Source organism: Pholcus phalangioides, unplaced genomic scaffold, assembly GCF_987345545.1.
Source record: "Pholcus phalangioides strain wild (caught in Gottingen) unplaced genomic scaffold, Ppha-v1.0 ptg000004l_1, whole genome shotgun sequence".
In the NCBI taxonomy this organism is placed as follows: Eukaryota; Metazoa; Arthropoda; class Arachnida; order Araneae; family Pholcidae; genus Pholcus; species Pholcus phalangioides.
In genome coordinates, this window is record NW_028301597.1 from 52,956,656 (window position 1) to 52,984,359 (window position 27,704).

The 27,704-nt window shown below is 37.4% G+C and overlaps 1 protein-coding gene across 4 annotated transcripts in view; it reads right to left on the reverse strand.

Moving 5' to 3' along the window:
• LOC149087833 (uncharacterized) overlaps positions 1–21,211 on the reverse strand; it is an 80,349-nt gene extending 59,138 nt beyond the window's left edge. For 2 of the 4 annotated variants that reach the window (XM_089231748.1, XM_089231750.1), the window contains exons 1-2: positions 20,678–21,209; positions 4,242–4,390 (exon numbers count right to left, since the gene is read on the reverse strand). In XM_089231748.1, coding sequence (XP_089087874.1) covers positions 4,242–4,390; positions 20,678–20,951 — 423 coding nt within the window. In that variant the 5' untranslated portion in view covers positions 20,952–21,209. Of the gene's footprint in view, positions 1–4,241; positions 4,391–20,677 lie in introns of all 4 variants that reach the window. The other 2 variants (XM_089231749.1, XM_089231751.1) reach the window with 2 other exon arrangements.
• Between the last annotated feature and the right edge of the window lie 6,493 nt (positions 21,212–27,704).

The following is a 27,704-nucleotide window of genomic DNA, read 5'->3' on the forward strand; positions in this document are numbered from 1 at the left end:
TGTAAAAGCAGTCGATTGGTGGTGTACTAAAAGTTCATGGTCCATCCTATTGAAAATTTTGAACACTTCGATCATATCTCCTCGACACATGCGTTCATCCAATGTAAACATATTCAAAAAATGACGTCTCTCTTCATAACTCAAGCCCTGTGTGCGAACAAGGACACGCGTAGCTCTTCTCTGCACCCCTTCAACCAATTCTATGTCCCTCTGTAGGTATGGTCTCGAAAACCTTACAGCATACTCCAGTCCAGGACGAACTAATCCTCGAAAAAGCGGAAGAATGACTTTAGGAGAACGCGAAGGAACCTTTTTGAAAATGAGACCAAGCATTCTATTTGTTTTTTTGACCACCGCTGAACAATGTTCAGAAATGATGAGTTATGATTAATAAACTTTCTATTTGCCATTTTTGTTAGTTACAAAGTCAAACCCATGCATAAACCCGAGATACAAGCAAAATCTGCTTGATCCCAGACCAAAACTCAAAACATTCCCTGACCAAAACTAAAGAAGAAAAAAATATAATTCAAAATCTCAACCTTTAAATTGAGTTGAACTAATTGAATTTAAAAAGAATTGAACGTTTTTCCAAATTGTTTTTTTTTAGTTTTTTCCCCCTTCACAGAACTTTTCCTGACTTTTAAAAATTATCTGCATTTTTTTCTGTGTGACTTGCCAAATATTAAACACTTTACCTGATTTTTTTTATTTCCTTACTTTTCAGGTTGCTGGGAACCCTGTAAAAAGGGAAGAGTTTTATTTTTCTTCTGGGAGTGTCTTGTAATCATCAAGGGTTCAGCATGAATCAAAATAAAAAAAAGCTCTGAGTTAGAAAAAGCCATTACTGATCTATCATAATTACAGTCCAAGCTTTGTATCAAATCAGTATCTGTTGTGTATTGATTCCCCCATTGATAAGTGCCCTACAGAGCCACTTTAGTGATCTCTAAATGTTTCGCGGATCCAAGTGATCTGGAAATGTGTCCGGCCGTTTAAGTGCTCTGGAACTGGGCCACGCATCACTCAAGTGATCCGTAATTATTTGTCCGGCAGATCACTTAAATAATATAAGAATGTGCCGCGGGTAACTTGAGTGATGTAGAACTGCACTGGGGGCCATGTTGAACCCGATCGAATGCCTTCTGGAAATCAAGGTAAACAACATCTACATTTTTGCCCTTACCCAAAGCCTCAGTCACGTGATCATAGAAGCAAAGGAGGTTAGTCACACATGACTTCCCCTTCCTGAACCCATGCTGATTATCCGACAATACATTATTCTCGTCTATCCACTTCACAAACTGCGTTTTGATGATAATTTCCAAAATTTTCGAGAGGGAGCTCGTCAAACTCACTGGACGATAATTGGACACAGCTTCTCTACTACCCTTATTAAATATCGGAACAACATTAGCAAGTTTCCAATCCCTTGGGACGGCACCCTCAGCAACACTACTCCTGTATATCTGTGCGACTGAACCCAACAATTCATTAGCACATTCCCTGAGAAGCCTGGGATAGATATCATCTGGTCCTATTGCTTTGCTTGCCCATACATTAATGAATAATCACTTAAATAATATGAGAATGTGCCGCGGGTAACTTGAGTGATGTAGAACCGCACTGGGGGCCACTTCAGTGCTATAAAACTATGTCACGTCACTCAAGGTATCTATATATGTGTCACAGAGCACTTAAGTGTTCTGGAATTGTACCACGGGATGCTTAACCGATCTGTAAATGTGCCGCTTAGGTAATTTTTACAAAATTAGGTTTTGAGGAGGGCAGGCCGCATCAGATAACCCCCAGGGTCATATTTGGTCCACGGGAATTTATGTGATTTATCATTATATGGCTTAGAGGGTGGGTCGCAATGAATTTATTAAAGATAAATTTTTTGAGTTCATAGCCTTCAAATAACATTGAAATTAACAGAAATTGATTATCTATATACATAAAATTGATTTTCTGTCTGTCTGTCTGTGTGTGTGTGTATGTATGTTCTCTATACAAACCTACAATTTTAGATTGATCGTCACCAAATTTTGCATATATACCGAATGGGATCCGACTAAAACGATAGGCTACTATAAAAGTTTGTCCGACCTGGGCAAATGCCCTAAATGGGCAAAAAACTGTCGAGCAACAATGGTTTTCGAGCTTCAACAATCACTTTCCGAACGTTTACTTTGGTTACCATGGTTCCCTAGCAATGCATTTCAGACGTGTATATTAGGGTGGAACGAAAAAGGGTGTTTTTCACTTTTTTTGGAAATTGATGTTGCCCTTAGTATTCAAAAGATGCCTTTCTAGGTTTTAAGAAGTTATACCAAAATCTAGGAAAATATTTTGATATCTTGAGGTTCCTCACAGACCCTAAAGGTCGAGCAAAAAGACCTTTCTAAGTACACATTATAAAAATCTTTTCAAACATAAATGAAGTTGATGATTTTAAAAAAAAGAAAAACATTTAATTTCAGTACATGAGGCATGTACTGAATAACATTTAAATGTAGGTGGCGATTAAAGGTAGGCGCCATAGGTGGGCGAGACCCGAAAATCCCACTCTTTAAGATTTCCTAAAATGTCCAACAATAAAAGCTTCTGGTCATCATTTTGACTGCTGCTATACACCCTCTCAGTTAAGGGGTAAGATTGAAGATGAATACTGAAAACAAGGGAAAAACATCGGGGTCACTGAACGAATCACGAGTTCGGGGGAATTGGAAAGCCTCCTAAGCGGTGTAATGCTAGTGATTTCCACATGTCCTTAAAACTTCAGGGGCGATGAGGAACCTCAAGAAGTTTGAATTTTGGGAAAAAAAATTAGGAATGGCATTTCTTCACATAAAGGCATATTTTAAATTCTATTACGATGGCAATTTCGAAAAAAAAAAAAATTTCGTTCCACCCTAGTGTATATGCCTTTACAATGGTTTGTCACTTCTCTAATCCTGTTACCATATGTATAATAGCTAATGCCTTTATAATGGTTTGCCACTTTTTCAATCCTCCCAGTAATGAGACTTTTGAATAGATGCCATAATCATTATCAGCATCACTTTGGTGGTCAGCCAAAGGATGATCCCCATAGAAATCAGTGTTAAAATTGCAGATTTTACTGTAGAAATGCAGAAATTTGGTGGGGTTTTCCGCCACATCAATAATTTTAAAAATTTTATTGAATTCTAGATTTTTGAAATATTGAGTTCGCTTAGAGATATACGAAGCCCAGGAGATTAAATAGGAAATAATTAGTCCCAGACCTACTTTTGCGTTGGATATCCATGCAATAACATTGATTTCAACTTTTTATTTACATCTTCTCAAGCATGAAAATTAACGTCTCAGCGTATTATCTTTTAATATTCAACTGCATAAATTCATATAGTTTAGGATGTTTTAAAATTAATTATGGGCCCATAAAGTACATCGAAGAAATTCCACAGCTTTAACTAAGCATTTTTGGAAGCTGGAATAGGCGGATGGATAACTTGAAGTTCAAAAGGGGGGGAGGGAAATCGAAATACTTAGCGCCCTTAAAAAAGGAAAAAAATTATATTCTTTTCTACGTAAATCAAGATTTGTTTCTTTCATGAGTCACGCTGGAAGTCACCATATTGGTTAACTTAGACACGGTTTGCATGTCCCTCAAGGAAAGAGGGAGATATCGCATGATCCAAAAAGCCTCATTGAAGAAAACCTGGGCAGCATCGGGTATTATAGCTAGTAACATATAAAGGTATTGTAGGGGCAGAGCTGATGACGAAATTTTGCTGACAAGGGGGGGAAGGGGGCCAGATTTTTGCTGACAAAGGGGGGGGGGGAGAGGTCAAAAATAACTAAAAATTTGCTTACATAATACTTGAACGGCCTCTCTCATGTTTAGTCAATTCCCTATATTTTCTTCAGCCGAAGATAAGAAAATGATCACAGACATGAAATGGAAAATATTTTTCTTTGATCGAATCTCTATAGTTGCTAAAGAACTAAAGTTCATACAGCATTCAAAAAAATTAGGACAAGTTAATTCATTTTAAAGCTCTACAGCACGTTTGATACATTTCTTTTCAACAGCTAGAAAGATACTTTTGCCCTGAACCCCTTCAATACACCATCATCTTCAATAAAACATTGGTAAACCTGCCAGTATAATGAACCAAGAAAATAATTTTGGTCATCTAAATCAGATATGTGTGTACATAGGTAAAGTACAAGAAAATAACTAATACACATACCTGTGTGGTTTTGTCAACCATAAAATGCCCAATATATAATGTTTCTGCTTTAAAAGGACTAGCACAAAATATGGCATCTAGAGAAGCTGTTCTTCTCAAAACATGCTCCTGTGGCTGAGTTCTCATATCCAGAGTTCTACATTTCTCGCCTTCCAGAAATAAAGAACAAAAATTAACAAAATTAAGAGTAAATATTTAATGTGCATGATAATTCTAGTTTTTCTACTCATAAGTGAAAAATAAAAAGACAAATGCATACGCAACTGTGTTGTGACTGAAAAAAATTTCTTTTTAAAAAAAAGCCATGCTCATTTTCATTTTGAAAAAAAAATTTCCAACTGCCATACAGAAACAAAAATGACAAAGATAATGTGTTGACTATACCACCATGAGGGAAATGTATTAAATTTGTTGGTTGGTATTCCTCGTGCACACAATCAGCAGGATTGTTGATTCCATCAGTGCGATTCCAATAACTCTCAGGAATGAGCTCATGAATCTTTATCCTTGATGAGTCACAAACATCTTTTTATCGGCTTGGATGTGAAGAGAACCAGGCTAGAACTATTTTAGAGTCAGTTCAGAACTATATGTTTGCATTGACCAGACATAGTGCATTGCACACGAACTTGATAACAGCACAGCTCCACACAGTTCGAGTCATGGCAAGGTTGTTGGCTGCACTGGGGCTACTCATGTCTATGCTGTTAAGAGCATGGGTGGCTTGAGCTTATCAGCTGCAAAGCCTCACATGCCATCCTAAAGAAGATTTTTGCGGGAGACTGACAGCTTTACAATAGGGGATCCTAAAAAAAAAACCCTGGTTTTTTTTGCAGCAGGAAGCCACATACAATTGATTAACAATCAGAATATGCGTGACCATACATCCTGCTTTTAAAAAGATTGAAATGATTATGAACCAAAAACAGGACAATGTTCTTAATTATACCAAATTTCTCAATTAACATTACAACTGTTATTCACCATTGCTGACACTTATTCTGTACAGAGAAATTATAAAGAGGTGACTTTTATTAAAAAAATTATTATTAAGGGTGTTTTTGGTGAGCTAGGGACCGGACAAGAAGCCAAAAATTCTTGATTTACTTTCATTTGACCCCCCATTTCAGAAAAATTACTATTCTCAACATCTCAGTCGGCAAGGTATAATTCAAAAGCATGGGATCATGTGCAGAGGCATATTTACAGAGACACTTAACGGGCTACAGCCCATGGTGGCAAATTCAAGTATAATGAGTCAAAAAAATTAATAAAAGGGAAGAGGGAGCCAAAATTTGCAAGACTATAAATTCACCTCTTCCAGAGAGCAAGGGGCCATTCAAGTATCACATCAGCAGATTTTTAGCCATTTTTGATGGATCAAAATATCAAGGGTGCTATTCGTTTTGTGATGGGCATATGCGGCACTCGCAAATCGAGAAAGGTTGAAGATCCCTGCTTTAAGCCATATATATACTAAACCTATGGCCCGTATGCCTAATGTGACCCTCCGATCTATCTGTGACCCACACCTCAAACCTAATTTTTTTTTGTAAAAATTAACTAAGTGACACATTTACAGATTTCAACGTACCTTTTGCATTTTACGGTTCAATTGTTTTTTAAATCCAGTATTAATTCATTGATCAGATGACAACAATGAAACAAACCAACTAAATTTTGTTAAAACAAATAAACATTTATTCGGTTAAATATTAAAACTTGGAAGCTCAATATAACATTTTTACAATACTCGATTATCACAGTAAGTTAGTTTCCTCACCATCACATTTAACTACAACAATATTTGGAACATTCTCACCATTTGTGAGTTTGGAACATCTCACCCTAACAGGCACTTGGTAGCTAAGTAAGGTACCGGTGCAGTTCCATAAGTCACAGCCAGAGATTGATACTCCTTGATGAGTATATCCAGTGATCTTCTCCCCGAAGTACCCACAATGTATCCTACATTGTGGGTACTTTGTGTCGCCCGGGTGAACAAGGATCTGACGATATATCTTGGCAATGTCTGCTGTCATTGCGACCTTATTGGTTCGGAAGTGGAGAAGAAGTAAGGCAATATCGTCTGACAGTGTACGTCCAACCATCAGTTTATCATTTAACAATGAAACCCATGAAGATTTTGCTGAAGCATCAAAAACCATATGAAACTTGGTTTGGTTCTTTGTCTTCATAACTGCATGGTGAGGCAGGTAGTACTTGTCTTCATTGTCACTCGTCACTTCCACCAGTTTCATGTGTCCCAGAGTCTCATACTGATGCATGAACTCACGGTACATTCTGAGCTTCTGTGGCTGATATCTCCAATGCCTTTCATTCTTTAGAAGTCTTGTCTGAGCTAAGTCTCTGATTAATTCTTCATTGACGTTCTGGAATGGAAGCCTGATGATAAATCTTCCCGATGAATTGCGCGTGTGAGTTGTGTGGTATTCTTCACATGCTTGCTGTTCGGCTGTCAACAATGAAGTTTGTGGAACTTCCTCCAATTCCCATAACTTATTGAGATCAAAGCTTGTACATTGTATGAGAAGTGTTGTTGACACAGGTCTCGGTATATCTGTGGTATTTACCTTCCCTGAGATGACCCAGCCGAATTGTCTCAAGGGCATGAAGTGAACCATCACGAGATGCTAATTTTCCAGGCAACAAGTTCTCCAAAAACATCTGCACCCAATAATATGTTCACAGGAGAAATACAGAAGCAATGTTCATTTGCTAGTTTCTAGTTTTTAAACTGTGTCAACGCCTTTGAAGAAATGGTTGTTAGGGGTGAATTGCATGTTATTTTGGACAACACAAAAGCATTAATCAGTTTAGTCAATTTGTTGTCACATGAAGATATTTCGAAATGAACCAATTTCCCTTACCTTACCAAGCCTTGTTGATGATAATCCAGAGATCCAAGTTGCAATTTTGTCGTCGGAGATGAAATGTTTAAACACATGCCTTCTGGATGAAACTTGATTGGCTTCTGAAGTCATAAAGTGCCCTAAATGTGAGTTGACCCATTTTATCGAACCCTTTGACGATTGTCGTTGGCAAGATGGCACAACTGGAAGTCAATGTCTTCCTTGTATGTGACAACTGTGAGAGTCGTTGTAGCATTGACATCCTCATTATGCAGTAGTGTGTTGAGTGAACCACTGCATTTTTTGCAGTGTCCTGCACAACATCTCCGAACCATGTGTGATAATCCGCTAAGCAGTTGAAACAAAGTCTGTGCTTTTCAACTGTTGCTTTTCTAGCTGAAACACTATGGTCGAGGAATTTCGAACATCTGAAGAGAGGATGGTTTCCTTTGCGGACCCAACGTGTGCTAGAAACGCCATGATTTATAAACACTGATTTTCATGATTCGAATGCATTCGTCAGGTTACCTTGCGCTGACAGATGCAAGAGTATGAGCTTGATTATCAATGAATTCCTGCCATTCATTTGAAGTGAAAAGTTTCTTATTCCCTTGCGAATCAAGATATCATTGACACACAGATGCCAGATCCAGCTTCTTGGACACGAAGTCAATCAGGATACTGACTCAATGTTGCACTGGTTGCTGGCACTGATTTTGTGGTGTCTAGAAACCAATGTAGGCATGGTGCTGATTTATGTGCGATTTTTGGTTGCGAAAACAATTGTCAAAACTTGCCTGAATAATCTGTGTGTGTTTCGTTGTTCAATTAATCGTATGGAAGCTAAATGCTTTGTCATAATTGCTCCCTGCAAGCAGGATGGCTTGAATTACTTGAGAATTTCCCTTGACATATAGTTTCGAATATTGAATTTTTTGAATGTTATTTAGACCTTTATTCTGACCAATGGTTGTAGTAAACATATCAGATATGACAACGAATCGTTAAGTTTGCCACTAAACAAAGGCAGTACAATTTTTGGTAAACACTCAGAACTAGTTTCTGTATTTACAGTACCTGGTTGTTTCATCGATCACAATGCCTGGCCACGATAAAGCGAAGATTGTCAATTTGACTTGCCATGAATTCAGTTTCGTGGGCTACCAGATGTTTATCTGTTGACAATGCCACTGTATAAGGAGTTGAGCTCCGTCCACAGTTCTGTAGATTGATCTTGATAGATTTCTAGCTGATGCCATAGGAGAACATTGCTGTTGAGCTTTGGTTTGACGATGTCGATAACCTCATGTGTGATCTTGCCTCTCACTGACCTGTTTTTTCACCAAGGACATTCAGTGGCAGATCTTGTTTTTGTGGGGGGCCCCAGGCACAACATGATCTGGGGGTCCCTATTGACCCTACTAAGAATGGGATGGTTCACTAAAATGAATGCAGAAAATCATAACGATTAACCACAATAATTTAGTTTTGGATCAACAAAAACAAATAAAAATAAGATACGGAAATAAAAAATATTCTCAGGTAGGTAATATTCCCATTTAAAAGAGAAAAAAATAATTTTCAGATGAAAAAAAAAATCGCAGTAAAACTGCATATTTTTAGTAATTTAGTATTACTAATTATTAAAGAGGAATTTTTCTTGCCTTCATTCTGGCGAACTTATCAATAATAGATTCAGAATCTAACAATTGAATATAATTTTCTATAAACATGAGAAATTGCTCAAACGTAATTAACTTAATGAATTACGTAAATAATTCTTAGCCTGTTTAAATACAAAGAATGAACATTCACCGCTTGCATTGTGGATAGGCATTGTCAAAAAGATTCTCAAAATAGTTTCTACATTAGGAAATGTAGACTGCAGTCCGTCAATTAATAATTTATACATATCGACAGAATCAGATACATTTTCTTCCTTAGCATATATTGGATGAAATGAAGAACTTAATCTTTAACATATTTAATGTCAATATCATTGATGTATTTCAACGATAATCTACTCACACATTCAATAATTTCATCCCTACTCATTTTCTCATTTAAAAAAACTTGAAAATCATTCAAAACATTGCTGTAAACAGTGAATCTCCTGGATATCTCAGATATGAATGCACCACATTATGTGTGTTAACTATAATAGATTGTCTACCATCGAAACGTGTATTATAATTGGATGTTTCTCCAAACTGCAATTTTCTTTTCCTAATTCTGCCATTACTACATTTATAATTCTTATGCTCTGTTAGTAAATTTGCTTCATTTTCAATAACTTCAAATTTCTCTCTTACATCTTTTATAAAATAGGGGAGAGATTTGCAAAGCTTTGCCCCATGGAGTAAATTCGACTGCACGTTTTGTAAAGATTTGCTTGTATTTATCCGCTGCAACAGTTTGTCCCACAACAATTATTAAGGCTATTTCATAATAAAATTTTTTTGCGAACTTTTTCGCCTGTAATTTACTCATTGGTTTTTCCATTTTGCTTATACTAATTTGAAGTAATGATTCCTTTATATTTTTATAATTTAATCTTAAAGCTGAAACAGCGTCTGCTCTAGCTGACCACCTAGTGTCGCTTACTCTCTTCACATTCTTCTTTTGAGTGCTAGTATCTGGTAAACTATTCTTCAGAATATTCCATTGTCAAGTGGATGAAGGAGCACATATATATTCTGAACAAAGTAGTGCAATGTCCCTGAACATGATTCAGCAGCCGAATTTACAATTAAGTTTAAGGCATGATTGGCACATGATATATAGGTAGCTGTTCCAACATATTCTTTCAATCTTGCTTGTAATCACTTGTATTGACCAGACATGTTAGCCACATTATCATAAGTTAACCTCTACAGTTTCTTATATCAATACAGTGAAATCTCCTTTAACGGACACTCCCTGTTAGCAGACACCTCTAGTTAATAGACACTTCTGATTCCCGGTCCCGTGGAATAATTCTTTTCTGTATTTCACTCCCAGTTAGTGGACAGTAAAATCAGGCAAACTCATTTTTTTTCATAAATCAGGAATTTATGATATTCAATGACTATTATTAGGACTGGTTTTTATGCCCCTTAAGATGAAATGTTGCTAATCAGTAAATTCAGATTTTTTTAACCTATCAGCAACAACGTTTCATCTTCAGGGCATAAAAATCCAAGCCCTAGTGATTATATAAGGGGTAATAAAATGAAAAGGTATGAAACGACACGGTGGGTACAAATGTAGACTTTATTCAAAATGTACACCATAGGCCTGAGCACAACGATCCCACTGATGAACAAGCCGCAGGATTCCTTGTTCCCAGAATTCCTGTGGCCGTGACGAGACCCAGTCCTTCACAGCGTCCTTGAGTACGTCGTCCGAGTTGAAGCGCTTCCCTTTCAGGTGTATCTTCAGTGGACCAAACACATGGAAATCGCAGGGCGACATGTCCGGACTGTAGGGCGGATGGTCCAACGGCTCCCACTTGAACTTGGCCAGTTCCATGTGTGTGACTTTGGAGACGTGTGGACGCGCGTTATCATGGAGCAGAACCACACCCTTCGTGAGCAGCCCCGGTCTTTTGTTCTTGATGGACCTGCGTAGGCGTCGGAGTGTCTCACAGTACACATCGGAGTTAATGATTTTTCTGTGATTGAGGAATTCCATAAGTAACAGACCTTGAACGTCGAAAAAGACGGTGAGCAACACCTTGCCTGCTGAAGGCACGGCTTTGAACTTTTTAGGGGGAGGTGATGACGCATGCTTCCACTGCATGCTGTCCCGCTTTGTCTCTGGCTCGTAGTGATGGGCCCCAGGTCTCATCACCTGTGACAATCCGCTCCATGAAAGCGGGGTCTTCCTGATACCGAAACAGATGTTGCAGTGCTAGCCCCATACGCAGTTCCTTTTGCTGGTCGGTGAGCTGCTTCGGAACCCAAGCGGCACACACCTTCCGATATCGCAACCTGTCGTGAACAATTGTCCATACGGTTCCATAGCTGACATCCACCTTCACCGCCAACATTCGCAATGTGACACGCCGATCACTTCTCACTAGGTCGTCCACCTTGTCGATGAGATCGCTCGTGATGACAGTGTTTGCCTGGCCTGGTCATCACCCACACTCTCACGGCCTGCACGAAAACGGGCACTCCATTTTCTGACAGACTTGTCAGAGACACATTTCTCCCCGTAAACTGTCACCATCCGGCGATGAATAGCTGCCGGTTTCTCACCTTCCGCTGTCAGAAATCGGATAACACCTCGCTGCTCCTCAATCGTTGAATTTTGCAACACGAATGCCATCTTGTCCTCATACGGACTGCCGCATCATTTGGACGCCGCTTTTGATAAGAGCCTCTGCTCTCTCCTGCGCATGCGGGCGCCCGTGCATGCTCCGATCCCAGTCAGAGCATGACCACCTAGATCGTGGTCAGAGACTCCAATCGCATCCCGAGATGTCTCGCTACGTTCTCCCATGGCGGAATATGCAATATTTAACTGTTACGTTTTTACGTCGTTTCGTACCTTTTCATTTGATCACCACTTGTATATAATCCCAAGCTTTTATTATTAAATACGCTAATCCATCAATTAATTATTTGATTAACATAACTATGGCCCAGGATGCCGATTCCGAATTGTAATGTTGGTTTTGTTTGCAGATGATAAGTGTGAAGAAAGACAACATAACAGATAATTGGAATTTAACTTAAAAGTTTTCAGGTTTTTTAACATTTTAAATTTTCAAGAAATCATTACGTAACGGTGTGCAAAAGACTACTACTTACGCCTTCTCCCTGCTTGAGTCGAACTGCCTTGTCGAGATTGGTCTGTTGAGCCAGTCTGTTTTCCCCATTGGCCGAACACCCAAGTGTTATCAAATGGCACAAGATATTTTCCACGTATTTTTAGACAGAAGCAATCAAAATTCAAAAGCACAAGAACTGCTTCAACAGAAAGGAAGAGGATGAAAATAAACAGTGCTTGGTTTCCCATTTTAAAAATGATGAGATTGAAACCCAAGCATTATCCAGAGCCCTTAGGAACAACTTCGGCCAATGGAGAAACAGACTAGCTCAACAGACCAATCCTGACGAGGCAATGCGACTCAAGCACGGAGAAGGCATAAGTAGTAGCTTTTTGCCTGCTGTTACGATTTCTTGAAAATGTTTGTCACTTGTGCGAACGAAACATCGAAAGACAGAAACTGTACTTCACGTTGGCCAAAAAACTCGAAAACTTTTAAGCTAAATTCTAATTTACGCGAAAGTCTTTTTTATTTCATAACTTATAATGTTGTTATGAACGTTTGTTTCTTCCTCACACTCATCTTAATTTGATTCAATTGTTTTTGCAAAATATGTGTAAGGCACATGTCGTGCATGGAAAAAATTGGTTTTTAAATGAGAAGGTAGGTTATAAATTTTTCTATATATATCATGACTATCTAACCTTATTTGGGAATTATAAATTATCTCCGGTAAAAGTGATAATTTTGGGAGTATGTTTTGGTTTGGTGGTGGTAAAAGTGATAAAAATGTAGTGAAATTTAATGAAACTTTCTTTATCGGAACGATTGATGATCATGCATAACCACCGATGTATCATTTTACACACAGTAACATACAGTATAGGAACCAATTGCAACTGAAGACAAGCGTCATATAAATGCAAAGTCGTTTAACTCTTTAATGCCCAGATAGAAGACCTGGGAGGTGCGTGAAAATACCAAGTTTTTTGTGTTCGAAGTGGACTCGTACAAATTTCTGCCACTTTCCCTCTCCCCACGAGGTTTCTATTCATGCTACCCTTTGCGTTGACGTTCACCTTTTCATTGCAATGGATTTTCGGAGATAATTTGTCTATTGAAAACACCCCTTCCCTCACAGTATTATCTCTTTGTAAAATGCATCGAGTACCCTAAGGAACATTCTAGTACATCAGCTTTTAAAATCCCATTGATAGGGCGTTGCAGATGTCTTTTCCGTTCCCGCCTCAGACAAGAGCTTTCATCTTCTTTCCCGTTGGTGACAAAAGCCCACCAAAACATACCCCCCTATCTGGGCCGACTTGAGGCAGTTATGGGTATTAACCTACTCGGCCGATCTGGGCGCTATAGAGTTAAACAAAGTTCTACTCTATATTGTACCTTCCCATTAGCAGACAAAAGTTTAGGTTCCATGGGTGTCCGTAATTGAGAGGTCTAACTGTACCTAGATTTTGCAATGATTCCAATACAACTTTTTCTAAATATGCTGCATCATGCTTTTCGATTTGAAAGAATTAAAAAAAAAATTTTCTCTTTGCTTATTAACAGATTAAAATTAGAGTCAATTAGAGTCTATATGGGTTATATCAGAAGTCGAATCCACAATTATCAAAAAATATATTGAAGGATCGGACACACCCCGCTTCCCATCTTGCGGGAGATATTGAAGCTTCCCTGGGGACTGGGTATGTATCCAGAAATTTATTAATTTATATAAAAATAAACAATATTTCATATATACATATTTTATACCGAAAAATAGAATGCTTCTTGAACTTCAGTAATTGAAAACTTCTCAACTTCACTCTCAAATTTATAAATATGTCACACACAGTGTGCGACAAATAATTAACGTTTCCTCCACCAGGATTATTATGTTCTTGCAAATGATTACTCAAAAAATTATCACATTTTAAAAGACAGTCTATGCAACTTAAGAAATTTCCTCTTTGATTTGAATCAGTGTCTTTTCTGTGGCCACAAAACAGTCATTGGCATCAATGGATTGGCAATGACTATTACCCAATACCTACTACCCACCATAAAAATAGTTTTAGAAAATATTAAATTTTGCCTACAATTATTTTATAACATATTAACAGACAAATTTAATTTTGGTTTTTGAGGATGAGGTACCCAACGATTCAAAGGCTTAGATGAGACCTCATGCACCTGTGCTATAATCTGCCACTGAGGACAGTGCAGTCTTAAAGCATGGGCCCACCCGGGCACGGCCCAGGGGCCTCACAAAAATGAGATCTGATTGAAATTTTCCAGAATGTACTTGGTAGGGCCTCAGAAAAACCACTTGGCCCGGGGGCCCATGATGCTCTTAAGACGGCCCTGACTGAAAACATTACCTTACATCTGAAGGCTGTTGTCACTGGTTACGTTTTCTTCCCAGATTTCGGCACTAGCGATAGGATGAATATTTGGCTGCTATACAGCCGAATATCTATGTAAATCTTAACACAACAAACTAATTTTAAAAAGTTATATTAATTGGAATTTTTTGCATAAATTAATTTATACTGATATTTTATTGTGTGGTGTATACCTATCCCTTTCTGTGCAAGAGGTTATGTCAGTGTGAATTTGTAAATAAAACATGAAAAATAGCAATGTAGAAGCGAGTAGAAATTACACAAGTTCACTAACTGAAGGATGTACCTAGACAAGAAATGTATTGAGCTACTGAAAAGGACAAAGAACATCTAGAGTGGAAAAATAAAATCGTAAATTTTATGATGCAGTAATACTTGAGTAAATAATAGTTGACATTTTCTTAATTAGATGTAAAAGTGTAACAACTGTTAAAAAAAATTAATTCTGTAAGTACAGTAATACTTCGGATAACAAACGTCTTGGCTTACGAATTTTCCGGCTAACGAAGATTTTTTTTGTGATTTTTCTGCTTTGGCTAATGAACAGATTCTCAGCTAATAAACCTTTTCAATAATATGAATGCACGCACTAACATAAAATATCTGTGTCGTAAGCTGGATTTTCGTACCAATCATCAGAATTATTGTCACAGACTCAATTAACTCGTCTACCTTGGAATCTTTTTTCAGATGTACCTAGACTTCTCTTTCTGAAATTCTTTGAACCATTTCATATAAAATGAAATTTCAGCCAAAATAGAAAATAGATTGAAAGGAAAAAAAGGTAACCTATGTTTTCAGAGCATGAGTTTTTTCAGTGCAAGAAAGTCACGCAAGTCTAACATCAAGTTAAACAATCTGGAAGATTGTATTTTCAATCTGCATAAATCAAAGAAATGAGCTGACCAGTTCACAAATAGATGGAGACACATGAACTCGATTGGGTTGTGTAAACACAAGCTTTATAATAGACTAAGCTGGTGTTGGTTGTGAACATAAATGCGAAATAAATAAGATCTTCAGCATCTCGCATCTTCCTCTATATTGTCATTTATACAATTTTGAAGCGGTTCATTTTAACCTTCAATCAGGGCCGTCATTTCAACTTTTTCCAGGGGGACAAAGAACATGTACTCAATGTATGTTTATATACCATTTTTAACCTTTTACCGGCCGAATTCAGATTCCAACTGATTTTCATTATTTTTTTTGTTAATTTCTCCTTCTGATTTTTTAGTTAAGAGATATCAATCGAGAAATTGAAGAAAAAAAATTTCTATATGCGTTTTCTTGAATGTTCCCAATTGGGAACATTGGCCGGATGTGACTAAACATATTTTTCGCAGTGAAGCCATCTTACAGGATGATACGAGATTCGTCATCATTTAATAAAATTTTAAAAATTAAAGAATACATATAGAATTTTAAAAATGATGGAAATAAATTTTTTTCAAATATACTCAAAAGGCATGTATATCTGGATTATAATAAAGAACTTATGAGCTGAAATGCTGGTCTAAAATTCACAAAAGAATGCATACATACGGGTTTAGGTGTATGTATGGATCCCACGGTAAGTTATAAAAGATTATTTAAAAATATAAAAGGTAAAATATTATTTAGAACTCTGGTACCTAAAGGCACAGGCTCCGATGACTGCTTACCACCATATATTTACATTTTATATGGGAAACCATTGTTTGAGCAAATCATCCAAATTTTAAATCCAAAGCGAATCGGTTTTCCCCATATAAACATCTTACTTGAATGATGACCGTAACATGGTACCATTGATTCAGGGATGCTTAGTTTATCATGGAACACACAACCCAAACTGAATGAATTTTTCATTTAATTCATCATAGATAGCTAACTTATCACCGGGTTGTAAGAAAGAGTTATCCATCAAATGGAAGTTCTGTTTTATGTCTCTAAATTTATTTCTCGGCATAACAGTGGGGACGATCGGTACTGCAATGTCTTCTGAAAGTACCACAGTAATCATTTTCACTTGGTATTACGTGATACCCACTTAGCAAAAACAATCCAAAAAATTTTGCGATTTCTTTTCACTCAATTTTCAAATTCGATCCATGTTGTGCGACATAAACATTTGTCATCTCAACCAAGTAACTGAGGTACCCTTGCGATAAAAATTTAAAAAAATATTCAATCGAGTCAGCTTGCACTTAGCTCAGGAAACTTATGACTGATTGCTTCAGTTGGTTAGCTTCCTATATTTTGGTCGAATGCAGTACTTTTTTCCATTTCGGTTCCATGAATTTTAGTCTTTTGACACTTGACACATGTTTTCTTATTTTTTTGACTGGGTAATTATCTGATCTTTGGAAGGTAATTTTTTGATGTAGAAGGCATATTGATAGGATCTGCAAATTCACCCACAAATGAACTATGTGGTGATCTTAAAACACTTAGATATCCACAAACATCTGCAGGAACGACCGGGCCAAGCATGTTGTCATCGATGTCTTTCTCATCTGCAACCCGCTCATTTTCATCAGGCAGTAGCTGGCACATTTTGAATTCATCAGAGATGCGATATATCAGAATCTCTCAAACTCAGTCAAATAAGCTACTTGTATAACAAAAAGATGGTAAAAAAAAGTGTAGAAAGTCACAAGACCAGATATCAACTGAGAACTGAAGGACCAACATACCAACAAAATCACTCAAAACATAGAGGGAAGGCGGGGGGCAAGGTTAGTCACAGAAACAAGGGGGATGCTGCATGTAAACATAGGAATGTGAAATTTGATATTTTTCCTTCCTTTCGAGACACACCAGAGAGAGGATAAGCAATAAATTGTTTTTTGGAATGCCACTCCCCTCATTGCACTTAAAATAGTCAGTAGTGGCCAATGTTCCCAATTGGGAACAATCATAGCAAAAGTTCCCTGGAATTCGATCAAATTTTTTTTTGTCTCAATGAGCACTTCTTATCATTCTTGGCAATATTCTAGAATTAAAAAAAAATTGAGATGCATGTATGTTTACAAAAACTATTTTCATAATTAAAACAAACTTAGAGATATTTTGCCTTGAAAATGTGTGATTTTAGAATAATAAATTGACATGATAAAAGCTGAACTGAATAACTTTTGTTTTTTCTAAATTAAGTTCAGAACTTTATATGTTCAGGGAAAAAAAAAAAATCAACTATTTCCATGAAAGAAAAATATATATTTTTTGAATTAATCAAACGTATGTTCCCAATTGGGAACATTGGTCGTTAAAAAATTAATACATTTTCAAAAGCCGGGGGGGGGGGGGGGGAAGACAAATGATGGACAGTGTCATCTTTCATAGCATTCCTTGGTGTTTTGAAAAAAACATGTTTTTAAATTTTGGGCAGAACCTGAAATGAATAAAACTATTTTCCATAGAAACCTATGGGAAATTACGGTTCGGCTATCAAACATTATTCCACAATGAATCATCGTTAGCCAAGGTATCACTAATATTAAAATACATCGTTAAATCTGATTGTCAGTATCATGGAAATAAAAATCTTTCAGTTACCATTTTTAATATTTAAACAAATTTAATAATTAAAATTCATTAAAAATTAAAATTACCAATAATTTTGAATTAAAAATAACAATTTCATTTATAATTATGATAAATTTCAAGAAAATTGATATTTGGCCAAAACATTAGCCGAGTATTCAGCCAAATCACTATTCATCCCATCCCTATTCGGCACCATAAATGTTCTCGATCATGTAGCATGATTTTCAGGGCGAGTTCAAGGTAAAACTATGAACTTCTGCATAGCGAACCATCATTGATAATAAAAGGACAATTACGATATTACTATCAACAAAACATGAATTTTATTGAAACATGTGCGAGAAATGATACGAGGAGCGTGTTGTTCGTTCAATTGCTACCATGCTACTCACTTGCGTGCAGCCGCTCGCCAACAGCATGCTGCTGCCATCTAGTGGCCTGAACAGAAGACATTACCAACTTTCCTATTTTGCAATCCACCAACCACTGTTTTCATCAACAGATAAATAATTTCCATTTGAGTGGAAGACATGTCATGAAGACATAAAAACCTTACGGTGAAATAGAATTAAACAAAATAATCTGTATAAGGAGTCCGAAACATATTAGCAACAGGAATCCTCATTCTGAGTAGAAAGCAGATTCAGTCAGTGAAATCACACTTTGGTTGGTTTGCTTCCAGGATTCATTGGACAAGCTACATGGGACTATCAAGACTAAGCAAACTAACATAATTTTGTTTGACGACCAATTTAGCAAATGAACAATCAGAGCCTTTGCAGCTCATTCCGAGACTGCTACGACAATGAAAAATAAACAGCACATGCATCTTGTAAACATTCCTATGAGAAACTAGCTATAATACCCAGCGCTGCCCCGGATTTTCTTCAATTACTAGGATGATTGAAAAGCGACAAACCATCATAAAGAAATAAACTGCTATTCATGTATTGGCTGCATTAAAGAAATGACGAACTATTATAAAGGCATGTACATTTCTGAAACTCATTGTTTAGTAACCATGGTAACTAAAGTAAACATTCCAAAAGTCAATGTTGACAACCAAAAACCATATCGTTGCCCAACATATTTGCCCAGTAATTGACAATTTTTTAAAGCCTATTGTTCATGTCTGATCCCGTTTGGTATATATGCCAAATTTGGCAACGATCGCTTTAAAATTATAGATGAGAAATGAGAACATACACAGAAATTTTATATAGATTTGCAGCTAGATCACGATGGAAAAATACCCTACAAAATCAATAAAATTTTGTTGGCATTAATGCTTGCTGCATGTTGTCAACAAATGTTCAAAACATTATGCAGGTTAGTTTAATAAAAATAAGGTCATTCATGAAACATCTTACAGCTTCGATCTGTAACCAAGCCCTTCCTAGGCAAAGTGATTTTTCAAGGGACCTTTACCTGGCTAGAAATACCCAATTCACCGTCGGAAATTTGACCAGATCTTATTTTCAAAAAGCCTTTTCTACACTTGAGGTCCTCGGGCCGTAGCAGGTTAGATCCATGTATTACCCCCTTGAACTGCAATTTATTTTCAGGCAGCACTGCTCAGACATAAATTTCATGGCGATCTGGACTCGTAATTTCAGTTCAAAGGGTTAAGACAGAACTATCTGATGCCATTAAAATTATTTTTTCAGAACTTTTTCATTTTTCTTTAAAGAAAAACACTTATTGACACAATAGTGAGGATAATCATTGAAATAACAAAATTACACAACGCAGAAACCTGTCAGATCTTTTATTTCTTTATGACTTCATGCAGCTTGCCAAATGCATCATTGTAGAGAACTGATTAGTCTTTATTTGCAGACAGTAATTTCCTACTTCCCAAGAATTAAGATGCCTGTGTCTGAATACCTATGGAGAGTTCTCTAACACCAACGAGTGCCAGCTTTCTCAGACTTCATCCATTCTGTCATTTTTCTCCAGATATGCTGTAATAAATTCATTCAAATGAACATCAATGGATCAACCCTACTGATCGCAACTCTAAGAAAACGACTGGTCGTCCATCTCTGAATTAATTATCAAGTTGACAGGAAATGAGCAATCTTGTCAAGATTTTTGAGGGGGAAAAAAAGATGGCCAAAAGCTTTAGAGTCAGTAGTTTATTTACAGGAGGGCTTAGCAGGTTATAGCCCAGGGAGGCAAGCTCAGAGGGGTGCCAAATTTGAGGAATGCGAGTGGCCAAGAAAATTAGAATGAGGGAAAGGTGGCAAAAAATTTATATAACACTAAATAAATCTGCCTTTGAAGCGACAGAAAGAAACTAGGTCAATGAATGACCAAAAGTGTGACTTAGATGGTGAACAAGCATGTGAATGAACTAAAGTGACCTAGAGCATGGGAATGACCAAAAGTGACCGCATACGAATGATAAGTGATCTAGCACACAGTGACACATTAATAACCTAAAAAATGACAGCATGTGTAAATGATCAAAAAGAGTGATCTATAAAACAACAAAGCATATCGGTGACCAGACATTAAAAATGTCACTAAGTGTGTGTGCAAGCATTTCAATGACTAAAAGTGACTTAGAGTGTGCAAGCATGGAAGTGACAAAAAGAGTGAATTAGAGACACTAGTGTACTTGCAGAAGTGGACAAGCTGGTTATAGTACACAATGGTGAATTAGAGGAAAAAGTATTCAAAAAATTAGACGAGAAGGGCAGCAAAATTAATGTAGCCTACAGGTGACAAAATAATAAATGCATCTCTATTGAGAGAAACATGGTTTGAAGGATTCTTTGCTGTATGAAAAATCAATGTGAAAAGGAAATCATTTTAAAAGGTTGATGCAGCTCAGAGGGAAAAATGGAAATGGATAAACAAACAAACCTCTGGTTGGTCCAACATAAACAGGAGCTGTTTCTTTGTCTTCTTCGTCATTGTTGCCGTCCTGGTTGGTCTCTTTGACAGGATCAGCTGTTGCCGCGGGATTAGCGGCGTTACTTGTGGTTGGTCCTTGTTCCACGTAACAGCTGTTTTTCGCAATGTTCTGGGTCATCAGTGACACTGGGACAGTGGCTTTAACTGGTCTGAGGTGCTTGGTGGTGTTATTAGGAGCAACAGCGTTTCGTCGAGTCCAATTCGACGGCGGCTGACAAGACATAATGAGTGATAATGAATCCTACTGTTGGAAGACCCACGGAGATTTTTCCATCGCGGCGATTTGTGCAGGGGAAAGAGTCGAGAGCGACTACAGCGGGCTCATTTTTGCTCTGCGAGTGACAGACAAAAAAAAGGGGACTTTCTTCGCACATAGGACAAGAAAAAAGTTTGACGAAAAATAACCAAAAGTAACAAAAAAAAAAAAAAAGTCATTCCCCCGTCAGTCCCACACACGGGCAAGGACTCCCACTTAAATGTTGCCAGACGTAAAAGCTAAATAGCTTCTAGTTGGATATATACAATAATAATTATACAGGGCTCTCGGCTACTATGACCATCCCCTGATCATTATATATAATTAAAAAAAAAAAAAATTATTGAGAATAGAGATGCCAGGATCATAACAAAAACATCTAGGAAATTAGAAAAAAGAAATTATGCCTATCAATTATACATTAACAGTCAATAATAATAAAAAAAAAATAATTGTCAAAATTGAATGATAACAAAAACCATGAATAATACATTGTCGCAGGTGATGACAACAACAAAAGCATAAGAATCATACCACAAATAATGACAACAATAAAAGTATTGAAACAAAGCAAAGAATAGTAATACTGAAAAATTTATACACATACATATATATATACACACACACATATATATATAGTGAGTATCGATAGGATGAAACTTGAATACCAACAACTAGACGAAACGGGAACTACGAGTGACGAAACGTTCAAAGAGAGGAATAATAATATTAGGAGGAGTCGACGCAAAATCTCGCCAACAAGAGACCGGAAAATGAAGATTGCGGAAAGTAGCATTACGCACAGAATCATAATGACTGCAATAAAAAAGAAAATGAGAAGCAGTTTCCAAATTGTTACAATGGCTACACAATGGACTATCCGCCCTATTAATGCGATGTAAATACTCAAAAAGAGGAGCCCTGTTACAGAGGAGCTTGTAAAACATATTTTCAAATTTACCGGACGAAAAAAAGGATGAATACAATTTGCAACAATCATAAAATGGACGGAAATCAGGAAGTGTATTTTTAAGTGATTGAGTGAAATATTTTTTATATCGGGATTTAAAAATTGAGATCAGATCTTCTGGGTAGAGGCTGGAAGGGGTTACACGCTGAGAAGAAGCCGCAGTGCGAACGTGACTATCAATAATCTCATTAAAAGTAATGCCGGAGTGACCAGGGACCCAGATAATAGAAATGTGATTAGAAAGAGAGCTTGTGAAAACAAGCTGGTAATAAAGAAGAAAAATGACTGTAGGAGAATGGAATGAGAACGCTCGTGCTGCAGAAATAACAGATTTGGAGTCTGAGATTATGACAATGGGTTGCCGAGAACCAGGAATAAAAAATCGGAGGCCAAGAATGATTGCAAGAGCTTCCCCGGTAAACACAGAAGAGCTAGAATTGATAAACCATGTCTTGACGACGTTAGTTAAGGGACAGAAAGCACCGCAGACAACTTGATTTTTCTTAGAGGCATCCGTGGCGATGATGATGGAAGATGGGTCCAAGGAGTCTAAATAGTGCTGGAACGAAAGTTGCAAAGAACCATGGGGGAAACTTTTCTGAAAATCCAAGTCATCAGTGATGAAAGAAACGTTTTGAAGATGCCAAGGGTAAAAATCAAAAATAGGTTGAAGAGTGCTTGTAAGATTGAAATCAATAGTCTCGGAAAAATTTTCCATTTTCATCCTCAGAGGGGGGGCTAAACGTCTGAAACCTGAGTCCCACAGATTAGAAGGGCCCTGGGAGGGTGACGCCGTTGACCGAATGCAAGCAGAGCCACATCGAGATGAAAGGAGTTCAGTAAGAGTCGGTAATGCCAAAATCATTCTCATTTTGTCAATTCTAGTAGATATAGGTAGACCTAAAATCGAACGCAAAGCAGAGTGATAAATAATATTAATTTTAGAAAGAGATGAGCGAGAGGAATTGAACCAAGCATGTGCACCATAGCATAGAAGACCAGACACCATATTTAAGATAATGGGTTTCGTATACCTGCAAGGAACATTTCGAGAACGGAATGCGATGGACCGACAAATATTTAAAATAAAAGTGCCTTTAGTTTTAATTGTACTGAGTTGTTTCGCCCAAGTCAGAGATCTATCAAAAAAGACCCCCAGAATTTTTATGAAGGGATCAAAAGGAACAGACACTCCACCAATTGTAAATGTAGGAACATGAAAGGAACGTTTCCTAGTAAAAATTGAAAATTTTGACTTGGGAAGGGAGATAGTGAGACCACTGTCTTCAGCCCATTGCATAGTCTTAGATACAGCGAGAGTAAGAGAAGATTCAGCGGAGGATCCATCCGAACTACATGCGGCCAGGAAAATATCGTCCGCATACAAGAAGAGATGAATGTTAGGAGGCAAGTATGAAGGTAAATCAATCGTAAATAAAGCGAACAGAAGAGGCGATAAAGAAGAGCCTTGAAGGAGACCAGTAGTAGGAGAAAACGTACTGGACTTCCTGCCTCTCCAGTGAATAAAATGGAGACGGTTGATGAGGTATTCATAAAGCCACGATAGAAATTTCTTATCGAATCCCATTCGTGCTAATTTGTTAATTAGAAGATCATGACGAACCGAATCATACGCTGCTTTCAAGTCTAAGGCAATGAGATACAAGACATGAGAGTTCTTGAAAGCATCCCAGATAGTGGACACAATGTCTCGTAAACATGATTCTGAACCAGTTTTGGGGCGAAACCCATAAAAGCAGGAAGAGAACAAATTAAATTTGAATGAAATCCAATTTAATCTAAAAAGAATGAGGCGTTCGAAAATTTTGTTCACAGTGTTAATCAGAGTGAGAGGTCTAAAAGCGGAGGGTTCCGATGGTGAACGGCCAGGTTTTGGAATAAAGACAATTCTGCCTTCCTTAAATGAAGGAGGGATATAATTTGATGACCATAAATCATTGAACGCATGTAGAAATTCCAGACCTTTTTTTGGAAGACTTTTATAGACTCGTAGTGGGATACTGTCTGGACCCGGAGTACTCGATCTACCAGTCCGAAGAGCTCGCAATAATTCTATATTTGTAAACGCCATATCCATATGTTCACCGAATGAATGAGGGGGCCCCACAAAGACATGAGGGGGAACCCTACGACCGCACGGGAAATGATGATCTCGGAAGAGGTCAATTTGATCAAGAGCGTCGGCATAAGAGTTTTGGGCGATGACAAAAAAAAGATGAGAGTTATCAAAAGATTTGTTTGCGACGTATCTATGACGTCTTAGTGTTGAATAAATCTTGGAAGGCGGAGAGAAAGGAAGTATCTCATCTGAAAGAAGTTTGACTCTCAGAGTGCGAAGGTGGCACCGGAATTTAGCAGACAACCGTTTGTATGAGATCCAGTTGTCTTGAGAAGGAGAAAACCTAAAATGACGAAAGGCCAGTTTTTTCTCCTTAAGGAGAAGACGCCCATCTTTATCAAGAGAAATACGAGGGTAACGAGGGCGCCTGGTGATAAAGGAATTATTTTGAACCATTTCAGAAATGGAAGCATAGAGAGTCTCAAACGGTGCGTTAGCGGAAACCCTACTTAAATCTTTAAGTAAGGATGCCCAACGAATTTTGTATGAGTAGTAGATATTGGAACTTGACAATGAGGAGAATGAGATCATAGCAGGAAGATGATCACTACCAAATAATGATGACAACGGTGACCAGGATAGTGAACGATGAACCTCAGGCGATGAAAAACACAAATCCAGATAGGATTGCGTGGTAGCACCATAATAGGTAGGGCAAGTAGGAGGAGTAAGGCAAACATTATTGGATAAATACCAGTTATAAAGAGCTCGGCCAGCAGTTGAATCAAAATGCGAATTCCACGCAGAGAAATGGGCATTAAAATCACCAAGAAGAACAAAGTCCCCGGAAATAAAATTGAAAATTTCATTAATAGCTGTGAAAGAGAAAGGAGATGAGGGCCGGTAAGCATTGATGAGGTATAACGGACGATCTGTAAAAAATATTTTGACAATAAGGAGTTCAAACGATGAATCCACTCTTTTCCAAATAAATTGGGAGGGGTAGATTGAACGAACTGCAAGTACAAGACCACCCCCGAAATCGTCAGGTCTATCAGCACGATAGATATGATAACCCGGAAGGAAGAAATTTTTTGATGGCTTCAAAAAAGATTCCTGAAAGCATAAAGCATCATAATCTAACATATAATTATGTATCGCTAAATATTTAGATGAAATACCCCTAACATTCCATGAGATAATCTTGATATTACTGTCAACATTATTCATTATATAGCAAATAGTAAAAAAAAAAGGTAAGGAAAAAACATAAAAATAACCGACTTTAGGGGAGGGAAAAAAAAACAACAAAACAAGTTTGAGCACAATAACAATGAAATCTTTTCACTGAATGCAGAAAGAAAAACAAGGGGGGAAAAAAAACTACGCACATAACAAAGGCAAAAAAGACAAAAAACATCGCTATCTACTTGATAACGATCGGGTGCGGGGGCACTCAAGTTCAGGATTGGGGCTCAGACCCCTTTTTTTGTCTTTTAATTGTTCGGCGTTGCTTCGCTCTTTCCGCGGGCGAAATGGAGAAATCATTACACTCGAATTCACTAGAAACATCGGAGATTAGACCTTTCTCAGATGATAGTGTGTCATTAACGTTTATACCAGAAGGACCGGAGGCCTCCATGTCCATAAGTGCACCGTCTGAAGCTGGCATGCACGTATTTCGGAGTGATGACTGAATTGAGCTCACGATCACCGGTATCAAGGATTTAATTGAGTTGTGGAGAGATTCTTGGAGACTGGCATTTAGCTCCTTGAGAACGATTTCTCTAAGAGCGTTTACCTCTGCATGAACAAGGGATCTGATCTCCTGTTTCAAAGAGTTAATGTCCGACGAAGTTGAAATATTGGCTCGACCAGCATACGACGTATCATTGGATTTGCACCTGGCTCGCGCAATGTTTATGGGGACATAATTTTCAGCTTTGTATTTGAGGACTTTCGCTTCAAAAACAAATGTCGGGCAATTACGGTCAGTGGCAAAGTGAGAAGCTTTGCAGTTTATACAAGAAACAGAGTTTTGACATTGGTCATAGTCATGGTTATCGCCACCACACTTTTTGCAAATTTGATTAGTAGCTCTGCAAAACTTTTTTCTGTGCGAATAGTTAAAACACTTTTGGCATTGTTTTGGTTGATCTATGAAACGGCGTGGATGGAAAATTAGGAACCACAATTTAACCTCACTTGGTATATTTTTACCAAGAATCGTGACTAATACCGTCTGCAAGGGATTATTGTCTTTGATGAAACGACGGACACTGATAACCTGGAGGTTTTCACTTTGGAGCTCATCTGCGATTTCGCAAACCGGAATATCAGAAGGGACATTATTGAGAACAAATTTAGATGAGATGGATTCTGTGAGAAGGAAAGGTTTGACAGGAATATCAAATATATTGACTATCTTCAAGATCTCCTTAGCTATTTGTGGATCACCTGTGGTAATCAGAAGCTCACCGGCACGGGTGAAGCGAATTTCATGAATATTTTTGGGGTTTGAAATTTGGCCACAAATGTATTTCTTCAAATCAATGGGTCTTGTTTTCGGAATAGCTTGCGGACCGGAAAGTTTGACAGTAAAAAGACACGCTAGTTCGGAATGATCGATGATATCCATGTCGCAAATCGAGGACGACCAAACATTAAAAGGGTTAGGCACCTTACCTGTGCTAGACGAAGCGAAGGTCTCTGACTTGGCAGAATTCATGGTTGTTTGGAACACTTTAATACTATTATCCAGAAAATCTATGAAATTATCCTTGTTCTTGCGAAGGGCATTGTAACCACGTGGGGGAACAGAGCCCTTACCTTGAGTCCGAACTTTATAAGATTTCACTTTAAATCGAAAAAATAATTAACGAAATATCAAAATAAATAATCACCGAACCACTAGAAAAGTATAGAATAATTCAAACACGTTGAAAGGAAAAAACGAGAAAAAAACAATTTTTTTTTTTCGAAAAACGCGAATTAACACTAAGGAACTACCACACGTGCCTTCTCGGCACCCAACCTAGTTGGATATATACATCGAGAAGAAATATAACTATATTTCTCCTCTAAGATTATATAACCCTATAAACTGTCAGCTTATTTGCATAAATTTATGTCTTATTAACTGTAAATGGGAATATTTTAGGAAATTTTCATAAGTTTTATGAAAATAACACGTTCTGATTCTCCAAAAATTTGCTCTGCTCTGTGATTTTGCTGTTTGGATTTAGATGTAGTTTACCCATCGAGAAGAATTTACCTTTTCATAAGCTGTTAGTTGTAGAGTGACCATATTTCTTAGAGAGAAATACGGGAAATTGGGATTCCAAAAATACGGGACATGGCCAATTATTGCCAAAAATGACGCCCAATCCGAACAAAGTTGCCAAATATAGTTGAAATTACGGAAAAATCCCAATAGCGGGAAATGAAGCATTGCTGCTAATTGCAGTGGATTAAAATGAATTCCACGAAAAACAAAACGTTCTTCAAGACGAATGTGGGAGATTGATATTCTCATTTATAGTTGTAATTATCACAATATAATTTATGAGTTGAAAAATAATTTCAATCTTTGATTTCAAGAAAGAATAAAAATTCAAGTAGACTTCGTGTAAAATACAGGAAAAACCGGGACACTTTTGCCAAAAATACT